At 34.7% G+C, this 23,747-nt stretch overlaps 1 protein-coding gene across 1 annotated transcript in view; it reads right to left on the reverse strand.

Moving 5' to 3' along the window:
- Nucleotides 1-1,706: 1,706 nt before the first annotated feature.
- LOC111053665 (probable ATP-dependent RNA helicase pitchoune) overlaps nt 1,707-23,747 on the reverse strand; it is a 28,055-nt gene continuing 6,014 nt past the window's right edge. Inside the window, exons 3-13 of the mRNA XM_039444093.1 lie at nt 14,127-14,186; nt 13,553-13,618; nt 12,495-12,755; nt 11,537-11,686; nt 11,070-11,234; nt 9,797-9,937; nt 6,358-6,518; nt 5,906-6,058; nt 4,256-4,426; nt 3,300-3,477; nt 1,707-1,871 (exon numbers count right to left, since the gene is read on the reverse strand). Coding sequence (XP_039300027.1) covers nt 1,762-1,871; nt 3,300-3,477; nt 4,256-4,426; nt 5,906-6,058; nt 6,358-6,518; nt 9,797-9,937; nt 11,070-11,234; nt 11,537-11,686; nt 12,495-12,755; nt 13,553-13,618; nt 14,127-14,186 — 1,616 coding nt within the window. The 3' untranslated portion in view covers nt 1,707-1,761. The remainder of the gene's footprint in view (nt 1,872-3,299; nt 3,478-4,255; nt 4,427-5,905; nt 6,059-6,357; nt 6,519-9,796; nt 9,938-11,069; nt 11,235-11,536; nt 11,687-12,494; nt 12,756-13,552; nt 13,619-14,126; nt 14,187-23,747) is intronic.

Consider the following 23,747-nt stretch of genomic DNA (forward strand, 5'->3'; position numbering starts at 1 on the left):
CTTGCTTCTCAATAAAATAAAAGATTTTCATGATTTTTTGCACCTGCTTCCTTGCTTTGAGGTTAGAACAGAAGCGATGAAATTGATAAATATATTTTTTGTAAAATTTAAAATTATCATAGAAACATTCAAATCAATTCAAAAAGTAGTCCAACTTTGGATCGACTTGAAAAAAAATCTTGGAAAAATTAATCTAGTCTATTGCAGGAATGTGGAGACCTCAGACTGCAACGCAGCAAAGGCTTCATGATTTGGAAGCAGCATAGAAATACTAGAGTCAGCAAATAATTATATTAAGAAATTCATTCTTCAAATGAATGTGCTGTAATTTTTATAATAATATAATATAAAAATAGTCATGTTAGTAAGAAGATAGCAACTGGCCTGTTCTTGGACTTACAAAAGGCATTTCACAACCTCGATCAGGAAATTCTCATGGAAAAATTAAAACAACTGAATATACGGGGAAAGGCTTTGCAATGGATCGCAAATTATTTTACTGACAGACAACAATATGTCGAGATCCTTCACCATCATCAAACTGCAATCACGAGTGTTAAATCAGCTTTTATAAAGATGAATAATGGTGTGCCGCAGGGTACAATTCTAGGCCTCTTATTTTTTCTCATTTCCATCATGTTTTTCTGGGAAGTCATTGATGTATAATTTATTGTGCTGTTCGCAGATGACACCACAATCATCATTCCAACAGAAAGAGTAACTGAAAAAGACAGCACTATAGCTTCAGCATTCCAAAGAGCCTCATTAGCATGCAGTGATCTCAAACTGACAATCAATAGAGACAAAACTGTAAAGATGGTCTTCACACCCAACCAAAGACAAGAGCCTGAGACAGACATGAGCACAACTTGCAGCACAAAGTTTCTAGGGGTGATAACTGACCAGAACCTCAACTGGGGAGAGCACACGAACCTTTTGTGCAACAGGCTCTCATCATCCCTGTACGTGATAAGAATTCGAAACATTGAATATGAAAAAGCAGCATTGATTGCATGCCATGCCCTGTTTGCCTCTTTGCTGAGATATGGAATAGTAGCATGGGGATCTGCGCCAAGGAACTGTATAGACAGAATAATTCGCTGTCAAAAAAAGGCATTAAGGATTATCTTGAGGAAGTATTTCAGGGAGCATTGCAAACCACTATTTATTCAAGATAAAATACTCACTGTAGTCTCACTATATCTTATGGGAACAATAATTCTTGCTACCGACAGAACCCTGCACTCCGTAGTGACCGACATAATTGTAACACCAGAGGCCGAATAAATATTGACGTTCCGCAACATAGGCTCCAGAAATTCAAGCACACCCCTACTTATGCTGGCTCGCACTATTTCAACATCCTGCCAAAGGACCTCAAGTCAATGATACACCCCTTTAAGGAGCTGAAACAGTACTTCTTGAGGAGAGCATTATTATATCGTGGCTGAATTTGTAGACGGAAACACATTCCAAGATCGGAGGACATGATCGAGTACATCTGAAAATTATAACGATTCCCCGATCCAAGAACCGTGGCGAAGACACCGAAAGAATTGAATTGAATGTTTTTGGAGAGAGGTAATTGTCTCGTGGCTCACCTTCCAATTGATCATAAGAGTATTAAATTATTATTATAGCCTACGTCTAAATAATTGTTTTAATTCTGTCAGGTGTAAACGGGATTGAATGAAATTAACAAAATATTTGTTATAAGAAATATATTAAGTAAAATATTTTAACATTCCGTAACGCACAAAATCAACTTATATTGACATATTTTGCTTTCTTTCTTTCCTGATTCATGTTCTTGAAAGATCCGTATCCTCCACCTCCAGTTCTTTTCCTTGGTCTTGAGCTGGCGTTCACTTCTGATAGTTTTATTAAGGAAAGCAATCATGCAAGAATGGACACTGGACACTATACACTGCCATAGAAATAAATATACTATGTGTATAATAGTAATAATTCTACAGTATCCAATATTGTAGCTTTAAGAATAAATATTACAAGAATCCGCCAGAATTGATTTAGACACGGTTTTTAGGACACCTATTAAATCTAAAAACCATCAAGTCCAATTAAATCTAACTAAACCTATAGATTTAATGATTCATTAGATTTATTAAGTGTTTGAGAAACCGAGCCTTAGAGGCAAAAATAAGGGCCAAGCCACATGAGGCGTTTTTCAAACGAGTCAGCAGGGCAGGATGCTCTCCGATTGGCTGATTGGGTGGCGTTCGGAAATCAGCTGATGAATCTGACTCGTTTAACTGCCAACTCGTTATCTGACTGATAAACCCTGCCAACTCATCTGAAAAATGCCTCATATGGTTTGGCCCCAAATCACGACCAGGAAAGGATTTGACAGTTGTATCATCTTATTTACAGTGAGAATGGAAGATATGTCTAATTAGAGTATCAATAGCTCACGAAGATGGAAGTCAAGTGGAAATGTGATGCGCTGAATTATGGGAAATCCGGTTTCACTCGGAATATAAGTCCTTACCGTAATGGAACGAGTTTGATACTGCATATTATGTAAAGTATATTATGGTATGTCTTATTTCATGCTGACCCACAGCGACAGTCTTTGGACTACATGGTTCCTGTTAATTATAATAAAAAAACATCTTTCACAGTGAACTCCAGAAAACCTCTAACATCTGAGTCGCTTAGACTCGGCCGATTCAGAGTCATGGAGTAAAAGCCTGGGATAATCCACTATATGCATTAAATACTGCACTACACAATTCAAAAAGAAAGGATAGAATAAACTGGTTGGAATACATTTTCCAGACAACTATAATTCAGGTGCTTTTAATCCATTTCCACTATCAATTTACTTGAAAAATCAAGACAGTGAAAATTCTTATTGGTTCCCGAGACCAGTGAGAAGTAACCTTCTAACTTCTTGTTTTCTCTGTTTACATGAATCTATAACCATCTCTTCACACCCAGCGTAGCGTAGCTAGAAATACCTTTAGAAGAGGTAGCCGTTTTATTTCGCAATGTTAAATCAACGCTATGTTGGTGTGAAATGGGCAGATTGATTAACATTAGGAGATACATCGGCTAAGTCTTCGGAAGAAGAATTTATAACTACGCTAGTTGTGAAGACACCTTAACGCCCTTGATTCAAACTTATTCAAGCAATAAAACGATTTCAACAGTCAAGTAAGTAAGAGTAAGTTAATGAACCTGAAAAATAGAACATTTTCATAAAATTAAAGAAAAACTAGAGACAAATTGAGCCAACAGCATGCTGATGGCAAGAACGATTTGACAGAAAAGGATACTCAAATCGATGGCAGGGGGTACGTTGAATCCGAATGACTTGGCCACCTTGGTCAGGTCCAATGTGTCAATGTCGAAGATGGTCTTCAGGTGATGACTGTCGTAAGCCCTCACATACGCTTTGAATGCTTCCTTCGCCGACATGTTCAGGTAGTAGTTTGTCGACACCAACTTTTCCAGCTACAACACCGAGAAAGATTACAGAATTATAAATGGAACATGGCATTTAATGAATTTGTCAGACATGAATATTTACAAGATTTTAATTCACTCAAGATTTTCAGTTTTTGACAATAAAATGAATTTATTAGTAAGAACTTCTAAATGCTAAAAGTAATAAAACCTTTAAACCTTGAAACCTAAAACCTTCAAACCTTTAATTTCAAATCAAATTACTTTAATCACTTAATTAATTGTACAATTTCACAAATAATTAAGTACACTCCTAATTAGGATGGGCCTACGTCGAGGAATGGTTTCTCTTATTACATACTAGCAGGTAAGCCGTGCTCCTTAAGGGTCTAATTAAAAACTTGACAAACTGAAAACTTGACCTACTGAAATCTTGAAGAATTTGAAATAGGCCTATAACCATACTCGTAAATTCAAATTAAGAATCAATATGCAAAATTTCAATCAGTCCAGTTAGTTCAGACGTGATGATGCGTCATTCTTGAATTTCCTATCCGGTACGTGTATAAGCCAATTCATTCCTTTATTATATTATAGATAAAGCTTCAATTCATAAAATACAAAACGGTAAGAAAGATATGAACAAAATATACAGTACATTCAGTAATAAAAAGTAAAATATTTTAGAAACGAAAAGAAACTAATTTCAAGTGGCATTGGAATAACAACTATAACTAATTTCCAATAAAGGGAGAATTCTTTAAAATTATTGCGAATTCAAAGTAACTTACAGTGCAATAATATAACAACGTGATATAAAGCTTACCTGCAGTTGGATGTCAGCAATTTTATTCCATGAGAATTCGAATTCATTTAAGGGCACCCGGGCTTGCTTGAGGTAGCGCAGAAAACCGAGCTCTTCAGGTCTCAGTATGAGAAGGGCACTGCCTCTGCCCCCCTCGCCACGGGCTGTTCGACCAACTCTGTGAATATATTCCTACAAAAACAGCTACCATCAATATCTAATAAATTTAAATATTGCTGAATATAAAGATTCACAGAATTCGATTAAATTTACAAAAATAAATATCACAAGTTAAAAACTACATCCAACAGAGATAACTAATCAGTCCTTAAATAATAGATCTGTTCCAAGTTTAAAGTCTCAATTTCAATGACTCGTTTCATTACATTTTGTTCCAGCTCTACCACTACCACTATAAACCTCTGTTTACGGAGGTAGTGGCTCTACTTTTTTCTTAATTGTTAACAGTTGGGAAATTTCACAGAATAGTTGAACAGGAAACACACACAACACAATATTGCGTAACAGTTTTCTGCGCCTTATTCTTTGCAAATTGGTAACAATATAAAGTGATAGTAAAATGAAAGAAGGTAAGATAAGACAATGGAAAATTTTCACGATACACAGCATTCCAAAACATTTGGTCAAAACCTGTGTATTTTTGGTATCTGTATTACTAAACACTATTGACTAATTCAGTAGGATGTGTACAACTAACTTATAGAAATAAAATTGATATTTACTAGTAGTTCTGTGAACAGTAGACCTCCGCTCAGTAAGTTACATTGACCTGTTATGTTTTCTCAAAAATTAACAAATGATTTATCAATTTAAAATGTCTAGAAAAATCCTAAATAAATATAGAGCTTTCTGTCCTATCGTACCGTGACGTGTCGTCCCGGAATGTGAGTGTGAGCGCTGTTATCAGGTCTGGCTGCAACTGTCTACAACGTTGATGGAAAGATACAATTTTCAAGATGTTCGATGTTTTTGAACGGGAAGTATTATAGTCAACTGTCTACTAACGTTGATGGAAAGATAAATTTTCAAGATGTTCGATTTTTTTGAACGGGTGGGTAGTATTATAGTCCACTAGACAGCTGATTTATGATGAATAATTCTACAGTCTGATTTTTACGGTAATATTGGCGTATGAAGGAGGCTCCTTTTTCCTTTTATATTATCCTTGAAATGCAAAATTTCCAAAAACCTTGTATATACGTCAAAGCGCAATTTAAAAAGGAGCATACCTGTCAAATTTCATGAAAATCTATTACCGCGATTCGCCGTAAATGCGCAACATAAAAACATATAAACATTTAAACATTAAGAGAAATGCCAAACCGTCGACTTGAATCTTAGACCTCACTTCGCTCGGTCAATTATCTTTTTTTGAATGAGATCCAGAAGTAATATTTATGTATTTTTTTGTTAAAGATATACACAAATCATATGAATGATTGGGGAAGGGTCAACAGACTCAGACCAAAACTGTCCCTTCTCAAATTTTTATATTAATAGTCCTGAAAGATAGGTTTTATGTTTCTTCACTTCAATCAATTTGAGTCAAATACTGAGTCCAAAAATATACAATCTAGGAGCGACACTTTTAAAATAAATAATATAAAAGACAACGAAGCTTGAATGAAAACGATTCCGTTAAAAGCCTACCTTAGGATCATCCGGAGGATCGACTTGAACAATCCAGTCAATTGCTGGGATGTCGAGACCTCTGGCTGCGACATCAGTACAAAGTAGAATTCCCGACTCCACATTACAAAACTGGAAAAATGTTGTCGTTCGTTTTGCTTGCTTTTGCTTGCCCTGGTCAAAAAAATCATTCATTACGAATAGATGTAAATGCAATAATTTGTATGTAACACCGAAGAAATAGCAAGTGGGAATACAAAATTTCTTTCGGGAATACAGGGATAAATAGCACATCACCTCAATCTATACAGAACAAGAGGCTCAGTGTCATCTACTGCACCTCATATATTCAATCTTTAATGTATGATCTTGAATACTTATTGAGAAATGGCATTACATTATATTGTAGTGTATTTGCCACTACCATAATACAATATTTTACACCCAAATGGAAATTCAAACCGTATACTTACATGAATGCACATAACTGGCAGGTCAATGTAGTTCAACAGCTCGTAATAGAATTTGACAGCCATACAGGAGCTGAAAAATACCATTGCCTTCTTCTTTCGAATCTTCTTGAGGAATGTGAAGAGGAGTAGAAATCGTTTCTCCGAGGGCACAATCACATAGCCTGCACAAATAGGAGTTGATTAGCCAACATAAAGATTGGAGGAATTCATCCTTTTAAAAAACTAATAGGAGCCATGGTAACCGTTATATTGGGTCGAACCATATACGGTTTGCAAGGGACAAAAACAAAAAATAGGGGTCTCATATAGGTGTAGGCTACCAATTTTATTTGTACTTCGAAAACATGTTATAAATGGGTAGAAAACGAAAAATAATAACAAATTATTGAACTATTGAAAATATTTGAACAAAATAACCAGATTCAGTAACAGTAGTACATGCATTACAGTATATCCTATTATATTAAGTGAGCAATTTCTGTAGATCTGCATATATTTTTATATCTGGTTATTTATGTTCAACGGATCTCGAAAACAGCTCTAACGATTTTCACGAAATTTGGAATATAGTAGGTTTATGATATAAAAATTCAATTGCACTAGGTCTCATCCTTGGGGAAACTCGCTGAACGACATTAAAAGGATAATTCATCCTTGACTGAAACAGCTAAGACTTTCGTCGTCTGTGGATAGTAAAAAAGTGAGTGAGCGAGTATGTGAAAAATCAAAATATCGCATCACCGAAATTCATAAGATGACGTATAGCCAGCTGTGAGATATAAACAAGATCATTTTAAAGAATTGTGTTTTGTTTATCAATAAATGAAAATAACGAGCGAAGCTCGGTGCCCCGATATTGTATATTAATTTGATCAAATCTATGCGCTCTATAGTGTCACACTGGAACTAAATGATTATTGTTTCAACATAAGTGGTATTCACTTAACCAGCTAGATCGAGCTATCTGTTAAGTTCTGTTAGTATCAACTCATAGGTTGTCATAGCAGGAGCACATTGAAAAAAAAATTAGCAGCTGAGAAAGCAGGTAACGCAGGTTTGATTGTGTGTGTGTTAACACAAAATTTCGTAAAAACGGAGGCTGTTCTTAGTGGGGTTATAGTCGTGGAGTTACAACTAGTTCCCGCTTGTGGTTAACATAGGATGGATCACAATTTAGGAAATAAAAGTTGCTTGTTAAAACAACATCGTAAATATCCCTAATAATCACACTAGCCTGTAACAATTATTGTATCAATTCTCGTATTATATTTACTATTATGTAATATATTGCAACTGAATAGAAATCGATGTGGTCTTGAGTACAAATTTGAGTAACCTTTGAAATGAAATTCACCATCGACTTGTTATGTGAATGGACATTTCTTACCCTGTTTCAATCCTTCAACTGTGGCCATTTCCTTGTGTCATCCACGCCAACATAGATGGGCTCTTTCTTCAACGCAAATGCTGTCAACGCTTCAGTTTTCGGTGTCTTTGTAGCACTGAACAGCATTGTTTGCCTCCTCTCTGCAAATAATCAGTTAGTAAATATAGTTTTGGAATTGATAACTACACTAATTTTATCAAATTTAATGAGAATGCCTTTGAAATAACAGTGTTCAACTGTGAGTATTGTTATTGATAGATAGCTGTAATCCTTTTGAAATGTTTTGTATACTGTAGAATTGGTAAAAAATAGCAAGTTATACTACCATGGCGCCTAAAAAATATTTCTAGTTAAATAAAAAGACTAAGAAATTGTCAAAACAACAGATTTTCTGTGATTTTTATTAATTTAATATAACTTATTAAGTCAACTTAAAAACTCATAACTTATAAACTTACTATAAGTTAATATAACTTAATTCAACTTCTCAACTACACAAAAAGGAAAACATTTCTAGACACGAAAAACATAAGTTGAATTCTATTTTAACCTATATGATGCACAACAAAATCAATCAAAGGACAATAATAATGATGAATTTATATTGAATCATGATGAACAGTTGAATTTCTCAGGCATATCATATATTTCAACCAATACATTTTAGGCTACATTTCCAACAAATATGACAAAATTTTTATTCTCTCTCCCAATCATTCTAATATATAATGTGAAGTGTTTTGTAAAAATGAATAATGGATAAATTAAGATGTGCCGAGCACTCTTTTTAATTCAGGCCTTTTCCCAAGTTATAATAGTAAATTTAATACGCAATAGACTAGAGCCATTATTGTAAGTGAGTTAGCGAAATAAATTATTTTCTCTCTCTATTATGAACGACCATGACTTCGAGTTTCCCATGATAGATATTTAAAAATTGTGGCTCCGAGTCGTCGAGGAATGTAGATTATGGAATTATCTCTAAAACTTAGCCTTCCTGTCGCGACATAGAGTGCGATAAGTTGGAAAACAGCAAGCATTGAAATTATAACAAACTACCGATTTTGCAGTTACTATTTGGTCCAAAGGCTCTAGAAGCCACGCGACGATTGGTCAAATTGATTCCCTTCGCCCAATAGGAGACCTGTTTCTAAATACAGTAGTGGGGGGGGGGATTCCCCAGGCGAGAGACCAGATTACGTTTCGGAGGACACTTTGCTAGGAGCACTACGAGAGTAAAGATGTAGTCACTATGTTTCCCCCTTTTTGGGCAGGTTTACAAGTTTATATCATTAGTTAATGTAGGAGCTAGTTTTATTTTTATTAAAGTTTAAATTTTCTAGTAGTGCCATGTCCTGAAAAGTTAATTGTGTTTCTTCATCATGTACGAATAATTGTTTCTTCAAATAACCGCTAAGGTACGTAAAATAAGGTTAAAATATAATTTAGGGAATTTAATTGATTGAAACTTCCACAAGAGTATTGTATTAACAAAGCCTGTTATTTTTCAAGTTAATAATATTGATTGAGAATAATCCTTTTGATTTTATTAGTGATGGAAGATAATTATAATTTTTTTTCTAAAGAAGTATAGAAAGTATTCACTTAACCAGCTAGATCGAGCTATCTGTTAAGTTCTGTTAGTATCAACTCATAGGTTGTCATAGCAGGAGCACATTGAAAAAAAAATTAGCAGCTGAGAAAGCAGGTAACGCAGGTTTGATTGTGTGTGTGTGCTAACACAAAATTTCGTAAAAACGGAGGCTGTTCTTAGTGGGGTTATAGTCGTGGAGTTACAACTAGTTCCCGCTTGTGGTTAACATAGGATGGATCACAATTTAGGAAATAAAAGTTGCTTGTTAAAACAACATCGTAAATATCCCTAATAATCACACTAGCCTGTAACAATTATTGTATCAATTCTCGTATTATATTTACTATTATGTAATATATTGCAACTGAATAGAAATCGATGTGGTCTTGAGTACAAATTTGAGTAACCTTTGAAATGAAATTCACCATCGACTTGTTATGTGAATGGACATTTCTTACCCTGTTTCAATCCTTCAACTGTGGCCATTTCCTTTGTGTCATCCACGCCAACATAGATGGGCTCTTTCTTCAACGCAAATGCTGTCAACGCTTCAGTTTTCGGTGTCTTTGTAGCACTGAACAGCATTGTTTGCCTCCTCTCTGCAAATAATCAGTTAGTAAATATAGTTTTGGAGTTGATAACTACACTAATTTTATCAAATTTAATGAGAATGCCTTTGAAATAACAGTGTTCAACTGTGAGTATTGTTATTGATAGATAGCTGTAATCCTTTTGAAATGTTTTGTATACTGTAGAATTGGTAAAAAATAACAAGTTATACCACCATGGCGCCTATAAAATATTTCTAGTTAAATAAAAAGACTAAGAAATTGTCAAAAACAACAGATTTTCTGTGATTTTTATTAATTTAATATAACTTATTAAGTCAACTTAAAAACTCATAACTTATAAACTTACTATAAGTTAATATAACTTAATTAAACTTCTCAACTACACAAAAAGGAAAATATTTCTAGTCACGAAAAATATAAGTTGAATTCTATTCTAACCTATATGGTTCACAACAAAATCAATCAAAGGACAGTAATAATGATGAATTATATTGAATCATGATGAACAGTTGAATTTCTCAGGCATATCATATATTTCAACCAATACATTTTACGCTACATTTCCAACAAATATGAAAAATTTTTACTCTCTCCCAATCATTCTAATATCTAATGTGAAGGGTTTTGTAAAAATGAATAATGGATAAATGAAGAGTAGCCTACTTAAATTCTTTCACTAACTTCAATTGGAGTTCCTTGAACTATTAGTATGATGTTTATCACATGTGCATTATGTAAATTATGCTTATATTATGCTACATTGGTTTGATTATACCTAAAATAGAATTATACAAATTTGCTAATTAATACCAACAAGTTAAGAGCCCAAACAGAATGCAATAAGAATGCATTTATTTTCAACAATGATGAAAACACATAATCATAAATGATTGGGTATAAAAAACAGGCTTATAGACATTAATATTATATTCCCGAGTTTCGAATAAAAAATAGTCCAAAAAGGTTATTTTTTGCTCCGAGTGATGCCTACATAGTTTTCAGACGTATGCGTGGGTGATGATGATGATGATGAATGCGTTGACCTACATTTTTAGGTGGGCTCCAAACCACCAGGAAGTGATTTTTTAAATCATTGATGTTGAATACGATCTCCAACACACTGTACATTTACATTTTAGATAATTTAATATCGACTTACTTGGAAGAAGATTGATGATTTGTTTCAAGTCCTCTTCAAAACCAATATCAAGGATTCTGTCAGCTTCATCGATAATCAAACACTGGAGATTTTTATAAAGGAAGTCCGGTGTGTTTTGGAGGTGATCAAGGAGTCTTCCCGGAGTGGCAACAATTATATTTATACCTGGAAAAAGCAAATTTAAAAATTAATCAACTAATTTGGGCGAATAATTTCTTGAATATCAATAAAAATTTCAAGAAGCTAAGTCTGCAATATAAGATATAATTTGTCGGAAACAACTTTTTCCTAAGGAAAAGTTTTCATGATGGAAGAAAAGTTAGTAAAGTTAGTAGACTGAAGATTGTTGTAGCGCCCCAGTGGTCTGGTGAACCACTGAACAGCGGACAGCTGACAGTGGACAGCGTTACAACAATCTTCAGGTTTCTAAGTAAACCAACCTGGCCGGCAATTAGTTTATTAGTTACCTTTTGACAATTTTTCAGCTTCAGCTTTCCTATTTGCTCCACCCATGATTAGTCCATACGTGTGATGGTTGTATTTCATGAGTTCCTTCAAAACTCCAAATGTTTGCATAGATAATTCTCTAGTAGGAGAAATTATTATAATTCCAGTTCCTGTAAGCAAAATAATAACAGATCAGCATTATAAAAGATCACAGGATATTTAATAAGATTTAGAAATCGTAAGAATGATATGTAATAAGATAATGAAAAATTAAACTGATTTGTATGACTCAAATCAGTAAAATCAATAAATTATTTGTAGTTTGCATTGAAATTTCTAATACTGTATAATCCCGAACCATCAACGCAATCTTGCTTTTATGCATAAAATCAAGTGGAATATAATTCAAGCTGGGGGAAATAAATTACCATAGATAAGCATTGCCAAGCAAGCTAAACCTTGGTTTTTGTTTTCGGAAGACTGTTAAATCATAAGCAATATTACAAGACTAATATTCTATGATTGTTCCAAAGACTATATAATGTTCCAATTAGCCAATATATTATCCATCATTAAAGGATTTGGAGTGATCACTGAACTACCTACAAAAATGCAATTTTTCTTTATCCTTATAAATTATTCGTACACTATGCAAATATCATGATCAACACAAGGAATCTTATGTTGGCAGTGCCGAATATTACATTAATAATCATTGTTGGGAAAGTTACAATCAATGTCTATTTGTAGGTAAGTGTATATTGCATACTCCAATGATTGTATTGTACAAGTATGTGTATGTGATTTTTGGCAATAGATTCAATTCAATTCAATTTCAAATTAGCATCAAATTGAGACGCTAGAGTAAGTACCTATTTAAAATTAAATCATATTATTATAAGTTTTCATAGATTTATTTGCATTGAATTAGTATATATTGAGAGCCAAACTACAGAAGAATGGACATCTAGGACTTACCATTTCGTGGCATGAATTTGAGTTTAGTGATAAGCTCAATAGCTGGTATAAGGAATGCCAGAGTTTTTCCCGATCCAGTTTTAGCAGAACCCACTATGTCTCTTCCTTCCAACAATGGAGGAATTGCCTTAGCTTGGATCTCTGTCATTGTTTTGAAGCCCATATCTTCAATGGCCTTCAATAGTCCTTCAGACACTTTTCCTTCCAAAGTTGAAAAGGAGGAATCGCTCAATATGCCTAGAGCGATTGAGGAGCCAGGCACTAAAAGATGAATAAATAGAATGATAAGATTATGCAAACAAGAAATATAGAACACAAACACACGCTGATAATACAGTAATTACTTTTTAAAACGCGAATCATGAAGGCGTATCTGTTGATTTTATCTTCATCAATCTCAATTACTAACTCCAAGAATAAGAACTCTCAAAACCCTTCCATAGTAACTCTAACGCATAAAGCTGATTAGAATTTTTCTATTCTTCTTATTTTTCGTCTTCTTCTTAGTCCATCAAGTGCTGAGCAAATGAACCAATGGTTCATTTATAGTAATTCTGTATTGCAGGTTAAATTAATGCAGTAAATAACATATACTTGGGAGAGGAATAGCACAAGGTTACCTTATTTTCCTCTCCCTATCATTTTGATAATGTACTTATTGTATAAATGAATAAAGAATGAATACTATTCATTTATATAGTCTAACTTGATATTCATCAGAACTATGAATATGGGTAATGAGACGATGAGAGTTGAGGTGTACCTACAGCTTCAAGAGTGTTATTCACACTTATTTTTATCACTCGTATTTTTCCTCTACCATTTCTTATGATATTTATTTACGATACGACTCCGTCCCTTCAGCGGACCACAAGTGATTCTTGTGTACTTGTTTGAATTTTGACAGGATCCTTAAGGTAATACTATTTGTTTGTATAATGTCTTATTTTTATGTTTGAAGTCTTTCTTTTGCATTTTGTTTTAGTGTAATCTGTATCAAGTAATGCATGCTTGTTGTTGTAATTCTGAAAATAAACTACTATTAATTATAAACTCACATTGACTTTCATCTAACGGAGCATTTTCCCCTTCACCGCCGTTCTCATTTGTGGTTGGACTCTCCTCTGAAAATAAAAATATATTTTTTTCAATTATATTGCTTTAGTGATAGAACAGACTTGAAATGATGTAGACTACAATTTTTAAACACAGTCCATCAGAATAGCAGATGCTGAAGTGCCATACAAATCCAACATAAGTAATTTGTTTCGTAGATTGTAGGATGAAGGCAGAGAATGACCGTTAGAGTATTAGCCAGCCAAGTGTTGGATAACGTCTCTGCGGTCATTTATTGCTTTCTGTGGAAATTTTCAGTACAAAATTTTAATATAAACTTTTAAATTGATATGAACGATTATTTTGTTATATTATCAACTGATATTACTTCAATTTCAAGAATGGATAAATTTCAATGTGTTGTTATTGGAGTTGTGTGACTCTTGAGCAATCTGTTCTTGAAATTGTTAATATAATGATATTCACTTCAACTAAAAGCATTCCTTATGAATAAAAGTGAATCTCACTATAGCTTGCTCAATTAACCAATTCATCAACGATTCAAGAATTACTTACCATTACCATCTTCCTCTTCCATTTTTTCATGTCTTCCTTTCTTTTTCTTCCTTTTCCTTTCTAGAACATAAAAAATTAATTTCCTTTCTGTATTGGAGTGAAGAGAAAGTGTTACAGTAGAAATACATATAGATTATTTCAACTAAATAATAGACAATGGCCAAAAAGGTTATTTATCTTTAGTTACTTCATTAAAAGAAAATTTATAGGCTTACAGGTTACTCTTCAATTAGTACCAATAACAAACTTATAATTTTATATATTTAGTAAAATACTTGGAACTATATAAAATTACTAAACATTGAACTAGAAAGGGCTGATTATGTTAAATATAGTATATTTAAGATAGAATTATCATTATTAATATTTATAGGCTAAACAATAAAAATTAGGAAACATATCTCAAATATTAGATCTAGTTGACTGATGGCTGTGCTAGAATGAAATATAAAATAGTACAATAAAACGAAAATAAAGCATGAAATGAAAAATACTCCTTTTACAAGCAAACAACTGACAATGTTTATGGATCTTTTGAGAAGTTATGGCCTTTACATCACTTGTACCGAGCCCACCAGGGGAGCAGCCTGCTTGGACAATGTTGCTGTGAGATTTCAGCCAGGTGTTTGCAGCACTCAAATGATTGAGCTTCGTGGTGATGACCATTCTGCCCTGGTAACAGCTTTCCTAAATTGCAGTTCTTCTGTGGTGAATGATGTATAACCTTCTTGGCATGCCAACTATAATTTCAGAAAAATACATAATGCTGCTCTGACCCTTTTTAGAGATGCACTGGCCAGCACCCCCTGGGAGGCTGTGCTCCATGACACAAATGACCTGTCTGGAACATTTTTCCAGTATTTTCAAGAGAAGTTTAACAACTACTTTCCGGAAATTGTCAAGTCACATCGCACTCAAAGACTAAAAAAGAGCCCAGGCCGTGTGAAAAGTCATCTTGAGTGGTACATTTATGATCTTGCCAGACTCAAGGGAATCATGTTTGCCCTAAAAGATAGATGTGAGCGTGGCAACGGCGATGACAGAGAAAGATACCGTTAGTCCAAATCCATCTACAAAAAAAGTATTTGAGAAAGCTAGAAAGTTGGCAACAGCATCTAAAATTGAGAGTGCATCAAAATTGTTGTAAGGCTGCATGGGATGTGATAAACTCACATAGATCAATGCCGAGGAGACAACTTGTTTTTGCAAGCCCTGACTCTTTCAATTTCTTCATAGTCAGTAAACGACATAGTGAGTGCAATGCCTGTTGTTCCTGAGGATCCAGTTAAGATTCTGGCTGCACGAGTACCACCAACGCACACTCGTCTTTCTGTTCTCTATCCAGTCACTCCAATGGCCCTTAGGAGGATAATTCGGTCTTTTAAACCATCCAGGAGTCCGGATATCTAAGGCATTTCTGCTTATATGATTCGGGAGGTGACTGATTCCATTTCAGAACCCCTGGCAGCAGCTGTCAACGACTGCCTGAGAACTGGGGTTTTCCAGATTTCCTGAAGAACTCAAGAACCGTTCCTGTCTACAAGAAGGGGCACCACCAGAGCCTTAACAGCTTCAGGCCAATTTCAATGACTCCAGTGTTTGGAAAGGTGGTTGAAGCGGTCATCAAACCCCAACTTGAGAACTTCTTGTGTTTGTGTGTGCTCTAATATTGACCAGGAGAGCAAAGCTAGTCTGGTCGTCAACCGAACTAAGACAGTGTACAAACTTCTCTGGAAGTACCTCGTTTATTTATGCAATCATTACTAATCTACTAACCAATACCATCCCCACCGCCAAGCGTTTATAAGGACACAAAGGGGTATAGAAACAGATCTATGTCCTATGGCTGATGTTATTTTGCCTGTCCGCTCTGGAGTGTGTAATAGAGGACATACTTATGGTTGTTCGAACTACACTACATGTAGTTGATAGCCTAGCATGTTAGAAAAATTTATGTGAAAGGAAAAATAAGCCCTCAGACCCCAACGTGTAGTTTAAGGACCAGGGCTTGAAAGGCAAGAGCTTGACCAAGGAAGGCCAGACAGGAAGATAAAAGATGAGTAAAGGAAGAATGATACAAAGCCAAGTCAATAGAAAACCGTTCATTCCAAGAGATAAAGATCCAGAGCATGTTGAAGAAGAAGAGGGGAGTGGGAGTAAGGGCTCTGGAAGAAAAGGGTCCCCTTTTAGTCGCCTCTTACGACAAGCAGAAGATACTGTGGGTGAATTCTTCCCTTTAACTTGAGTACTGAGTCTACCTTGTTCGACTCTACTTTTTCCCCCCTGCCCACAGGGGTCACGCTTTTATACAAAAATTCTGCAAACTGGAAATCTCCCAGCAGATTTCAAGGAGTCTAAAATAGTTTCAATTCTCAAGCCTGGCAAACCTTGTGATGATGTGAAAACCTGAAAAGCTACCGCCCAATTGCACTGCTGAGTGTGAGTTACAAAGTGCTAGAGAGGCTTCTCTACAATAGGATAAGTGAAATATTACTAGAGCATGTACCGATTGAACAGGCTGGATTTCGACCCAACCGGAGTTGTACAGACCAGGTTCTCTCTTTGACGACATATATCGAGGCAGGCTTCCAAAAGGGATTGAAAACATCTGTTGCCTTTGTGGACCTGAGTGCTGCTTATTATACAGTGTGGAGAGAGGGACTCATTTCCAAACTCCTGCATGTTCTACCAAGCCTAAAAATCATCCAATTGATAAATAACATGTGTGATGAATTTTTCAAATAGATCTCATGAGAAGAGAGAAAAATTGTGATTACCTTTTAAAATGAAAGAATTTGCTAAAGGAATAGTTAGCGACCGAGCGATAAAGCTTACTTATCAATAACTGTATATTTGATAAGAGTACCGTTCTGTACTGAATATTTTTCTAGGAAAATTATTCAATAAAATTATAATTATTTTGCGAATAAAGCACAAATTATTTATGAATTGCTCACCGATTTTGAGGTTACACTTGTTTACTATCGATCAGATGTTTTCAAAACAGTTCGAACGCAGCTGACTGATTCAAAGCATTGTCAAATATCATACCGGTTCTCATGCAAGGTAAAATATCATTCCTAAAAATTATAAAACTATCAATAAAGGATCAAGAATTTCAAATAAAAAAATAAAATATATGTATTATTGTTGAAATTATTTATTATTTAAGAAATTGTATTATGCGTCGGGTCTTATTGTAACTAAATAGGTCATAGCATGAAATTCTATTATTGATAAAATGGCAGAAATTAATTATAGTAATCTCAAACCTAATGAAAATTGTACAAGAATATTAATTTATTAATAATTAATTCAACTGAACCACATGGTAATTAAATCTCTTTGGTAGGTCTAAACCAATCACAGTGCATAGAAATAGCACCAAGACAGTGATCGTTTGAAAGCAACACATGTTAATCTATTATCAGACACCAACCCTGCCTTATCAGTTACACTAGCACGTGTACATTGTAGGAGAGGAACTATGTCTATAAGATTAAGTAGTTTTAAGAATTACATAAATTAAATTATTATTGTAATTAAAGGAATTGTATTCTACTACTTGCCACTGACGTCATGTTTACGTCACAAGCGTTCTACCAATGGCAAATTTTTATGCAAATTATTACATTGAGATTCCGAGAAGCAAGGTCTAGCCCAAAAGCTTAGAGAAAAGAACAGCACTTCCCTTTTGAAATCCTTACCGTGTAGATCTCTTTCATAGTTACCAAAGACCTATTTGTAAAATTTCTTGTTCGATTTTTAAATGTTCTATTTGTGAGCCGATATTTTAGGCCAATCTATTTGTTATTTATAAATTTCTGTTTTCATCAATCGATAAATTTAAAAGCTTAAAGTAGATTATCCCTTAATTAATTCGGTGAAGGAGATATTTAAATTAAGATTCCCCACGTGCTGAAACCAAAGCCTGGATTGCCGCCGATCAAACGATTTTTGATCTAAAGAAGAAAACCACGACCGCCAAGGAAATTCACGTGAGTTATAAGTTTTAAAAGGGGCCCCAATCTACGCTTCGAAAATATTTCAGTGCAGAAAAACATAAATTTTTTCTTCGTTAAATTATTGGCCACGCCGACAAGCGCTTTTAGTTATTAAGAGCCTAAAATTTATTCATATTTAATTTCTAAGAATTCGTAGTTGATTAACTATCCTCCGCTGCCTGAACCACGACCCCGAACATTTTAAAAATATTTTCTATAATTCATTTTTCTCTATTTTTTTCAAACTGTTAGATTTTATCAATTGTAAAATTCTGTTGAATCACGCATGGTATCATGCAAGCACAAGAAAATTTTTAACTATTCTGTTAATGCCAAATTATTATCAACCTGTGAATCAAATTCTGAACCTGCACTGTATGATTGAATATTTTATTGTAATATATTTCAGTTTTGTTAATTCGCTTTCTGAGTTCGATTATTTCTTAAGCCTGTCAATTGTTGTGTCTGATACGTTCTATATCATCAAGAACCGATCGAATACGATCATTGGAATAATTGAATCAAGCTGGATATTGGAACAGGTCTAAGTGGATGTAGCGAGTGGGGTCAGATCGAGATATTTATCCTTTGTCCTTACCTGCTCATATATCAGCTTTTATCTGTTACCTACCTCGACTTAGGAGCGAACACGTCAATTGTACAGCAGATGCAGCCATAGATCATATAAATTCCTACAATAGAGCTTAAAACCCGACAAGACTCTGTTCTCGAAATATATTCTGAACGATATTTGGTTCAAATACCGTATTTTAATCCTTCAGAACTTATTAGAGACGCAGTCCCGTAAATTATCTACATCGGGATTTTTGCTCGACCTGTATGATTTTGTATGCTCATTCTTCACAGGTAATAATTTTAAGGTATCCGCCTTCAGTGTTTAGCGATCGCTACACTGCTTATAAAAATTTTCATCATTACACAAATTTGTCATTAGAGGAATCAAGGGTGAGCGAGCGTTTAGGCCTCCCGCGATTCCGACAATTGTATTGAGTCTTGTAGTGAGTCAATCAGTCTGGTGTTCACTCAGCGTCCTCACACGCCATTACAAAATTTATAGCCGCTACACCATTGACTCAGTACAAGATTCACTCTACATGTGTGAAGCCGTCAAATACCGCTCCACATGATTTGGCGCCCAACGTGGGGCATTGAAGAGGCGGATAATCGACTGCGAGGATTATTTAGTTGCTCAGTATACTATAGCGCTGACAACGGGAAAATTTTTTTTTTTTAAAAATTCATGGTTGTGAATTTCTTCAATTTTTAATATTAACTGTTCACTGTTATATAAAATAACAAGACGTACCATACCCAATTTTTGAACGGAAAAGAAATTTATCGATTGATGAATTTTTAGAGAAAAAATCGAACTCAGAATTTTATTATCTTGTTATTCGAAAATTGGTCATACTATAAGTCATAGGTTTAAGAAACACCATAAGAAAGGTCATATTATTTGAAGAATATTGGGTCTATATTAAAACAATTTATAAATATTTACAGAAAAGAGGATTGAAGTTATTTACAGTTTTAAAAGTTTTTAAAACATAAAGAGGGAAGTAAAATTAAATCCCGGATATATTGCGGAATAATTAAGCAGAGTATCACTGCTTTTATATAAAATTTTGCGAAGAATACTAGCCCTATATATAATTGCGGCAAGAAATTATAAGAATAAAATATTATAATAATAGTAATAATAAATATAAGAGGCGTACCTGTATTACCGCATAAGTGTTCACTGTGTATCCTGTGTGTTCGTGTCATTTTTATGTTAACGATATTGCTAACTTGACTCATTTTATCACTGAACACATTGCTAAACCACTTTTTCCGTATTTCACTCACTACGAAGCTATAACAATTTCTATTGGATTTCTTATTAATTATTTTATATATCACGTCAACACTTTCACGCTTTTATTCACCGCACACGTTCGTCGCATTATTTTCTCACAAACCATGGCAGGAAACGACCAGGTCAATCCAAGTCTGTCGGACACCGAGGACATCTCACCCGATTGTTCGCCGCCATCCGCATCTGCCGATTTCCATCCAAATGTACTGGATGATTTATCTTCGACACAGGTGGAGGAGAGCTGCATCCTAGTGGAAGATCCGTCGGCAGCCCAAGAGCCGGAGGATGAAACATCGGGAGAGCATACGGACGACGACGCCCCCGAGACAGGAACTCCCATTTCTCGTACCGTTGCTCGGATAAAAAACCAGAAGGTAACCGTTCGCCATACACCCGCTCCCGCACTGGATATGGACGCCTTCCTGGAAGCAATAACCAGTAAGATAGAGAAAGGAAACAAACAAACAAATGAAGCAATAAAACAAAGTTCTTCAGCAACAAAGGAAGAGTTAAAGAAGGAAATCCAAGAAATAAAGAAGGACAACAAGCAAACAAAGGAAGAATTAAAAAAGGAAGTTCAAGAAGTAAAGAAGGTAAACGAACAGGGGTTGGAGAAGTTGAGCCAGCGAATGGACAGAGCATTCCATGATACCGATAATACCATCAAAAAATTAGCTGAGTGTCTGGATAAATCAATTTTAGAAACAAATAACCGATTGGATAGGATATCCCAAGATATGCATACAGAAACAATTAACATCAAAGTCAGCCTAAAGGAACATATACATGTGGAGAAGGATACAATGAAGGAGGTGAAAGTCAAACAAGTAAGCGAACATGACACATGTATGGGAGACCAACCTACCGAAAATGTCAAGGCTGAAGTCGCGCCGCACCCTGCAGAGCACCGAGAGGAGCCGGACGACATCATCCACCAAGCCGAGGACGTCATCAATGGCATACAGGGACAACCCCGTACCACCACCCGCAGAATGCCAAGAGAAGCCGGACGACATCACCCGCCAGGCCGAGGACGACATCCATCAGGTAGAGGGACAGCCCATACCGCCGCGCGCCGGACACCAGGAGTCCAAGGACGTTGCCCGCCGAGTAGAAGAGCCGCCTGGACTACCGACCGCCCGTATCTCCGAGCCACCGAGGACAACACCTGCAACAGATAAACCCAGTACTCATGAAGATCATCCGCTAAACAATAGAAATGAAACAGAAACACACTACAAATCAAAATCACAACTGAAACTAAAAACCAATGAATCAAAACAACACACAAGCAGCAAAACAATTCAAGAAAGAAAAAAAAATATCTGAAAGGATCTATTTACACCGCCGTCATGTTAGGCTGAAATCCTACATCAAGCTTTCCACCAACATGCGAGAAAGAAGGAAAATAATATCAAGAAGGACCTACAACCACCGCAGTCATGTCCGGTTAAAATCAAGTAGACTGTACACCGGCATGCAAAAAAGGAAAATATTATCAACAAGAATCCACACACATCACCGGCATGTCAGATTTAAGAATAGCAAACTGCATGTTACCGGCCGACAAAGAGGAAACGAGTTTGAAAGAATTGATTTACACCGTCGGCACATTCGTTTTAAGCCAAGTTTTAATAAAACGGATAGTTGCAAATCGGAATTAGACCTTGAATAACACCGGAATTAAATTTAGATGGGGGCTTAAGAAATCATTTTGAATTAACTGGAAGCTACGTTGTGAATTACATCAATTATCGAACTTCTTCATAATCACAGCCTACCCATCGAATCATATCTTTGCATACTGGAATCTTTTTACTGCAGCCTAATCAACATAACCTAAACTTCGCCGCATCTCAGCTAATAAGGAAATATTATTAATCCACATCAAATGAAGAAATTATTATCAACTCTAAGTCAAGAAAATAAACTGCAAAACAACATTAAAAATTTACCAACCTGATCAAGCCATCAGTCTCGTGCTACAGTCATCACCGAAACAATCGTCTAACACCATCCGCACAACTGAAAAACAGAAACAAGAATTATAGTATCCACGGAAAATAATTATAAATTAGAAACAACATGAAATTAGTAGTGAATAGGAGGAAAGAAAATAAACAAAGTTTATTTGAAAAAAAATGTGTAAATCTAACCTCGAAATACAGAATCGATCAAGAAATCTATTCAGAACCAAAGCCTGTTCGATAATTTTCTTCGTCCCACCAACCAATGTGTACGAAATCCTAGAGTCAATGTTAACAGAATCCAAGCAATATCGTTATTCAATTATTAATGTAACATATTATTTAATGTGAAATCATAAGCAAAAAACCAACCAAAAATATATATCTATGTTAATTTGCACGAAATGCGCATGTTCTATGTCATATATGAATGTATCTCTAAAAAACTCCAAAGAAAATGAAATTCTTACCTTTAAATGTGAAATTTATTACTGTTGCATCAAAAGATCATGAATTGTAATTCAAATTGATAAATGTAATCTTAAGGACTTAATATTTGTAACCAACATTGATAATAATCAAGAAAGCCATTTCAAGTGTAACCCTGTTTGTACACAACGTACTAAGCGCAAATAAGAAAATTGCTCGAGTCAAACGGTAGACGATTGTCAAGTCACCGAAGTAAAATCACACTCTCACCCAATTTATGTAAAAGCCAAACCAAAGAGTCGAAACCTGTAATAACTATGAAAAAATGATGAAAGTCTATATTTGTTGCAAATACTATTCAAATCTTAAGAAGTAATATGTGAAATTTTGTATATTTGTTATAGTTATGGGTCTGCTCATAAGCCACCCATGAATGGAAGTTGTGGAGTTGTTTTTAATGAAGGATCCTAAGAGACCTCATTAATTATTGTATTTCGATTGTATCCAATGGAAGGAACAATCAATTATTTATTTTCTCGTAGCCAAAAGTGCACGATATATTGTTTTTAGTGTTAAGTGTTGAGTTTTCGTAGAAGTAAGGAGATGAAATAGTGTATTCATCACAATATCGGATTTTTCAAATAGTCATTGTTTCGACTCGTCTCCCAATTACCTATTTAAAATATCCTGGGGGCTTTTGTGTGATGAATTTTTCAAATAGATCTCATGAGAAGAGAGAAAAATTGTGATTACCTTTTAAAATGAAAGAATTTGCTAAAGGAATAGTTAGCGACCGAGCGATAAAGCTTACTTATCAATAACTGTATATTTGATAAGAGTACCGTTCTGTACTGAATATTTTTCTAGGAAAATTATTCAATAAAATTATAATTATTTTGCGAATAAAGCACAAATTATTTATGAATTGCTCACCGATTTTGAGGTTACACTTGTTTACTATCGATCAGATGTTTTTAAAACAGTTCGAACGCAGCTGACTGATTCAAAGCATTGTCAAATATCATACCGGTTCTCATGCAAGGTAAAATATCATTCCTAAAAATTATAAAACTATCAATAAGGATCAAGAATTTCAAATAAAAAATAAAAATATATGTATTATTGTTGAAATTATTTATTATTTAAGAAATTGTATTATGCGTCGGGTCTTATTGTAACTAAATAGGTCATAGCATGAAATTCTATTATTGATAAAATGGCAGAAATTAATTATAGTAATCTCAAACCTAATGAAAATTGTACAAGAATATTAATTTATTAATAATTTAATTCAACTGAACCACATGGTAATTAAATCTCTTTGGTAGGTCTAAACCAATCA

The sequence above is a fragment of the Nilaparvata lugens genome, chromosome 1, assembly GCF_014356525.2.
Source record: "Nilaparvata lugens isolate BPH chromosome 1, ASM1435652v1, whole genome shotgun sequence".
Classification (NCBI taxonomy): domain Eukaryota; kingdom Metazoa; phylum Arthropoda; class Insecta; order Hemiptera; family Delphacidae; genus Nilaparvata; species Nilaparvata lugens.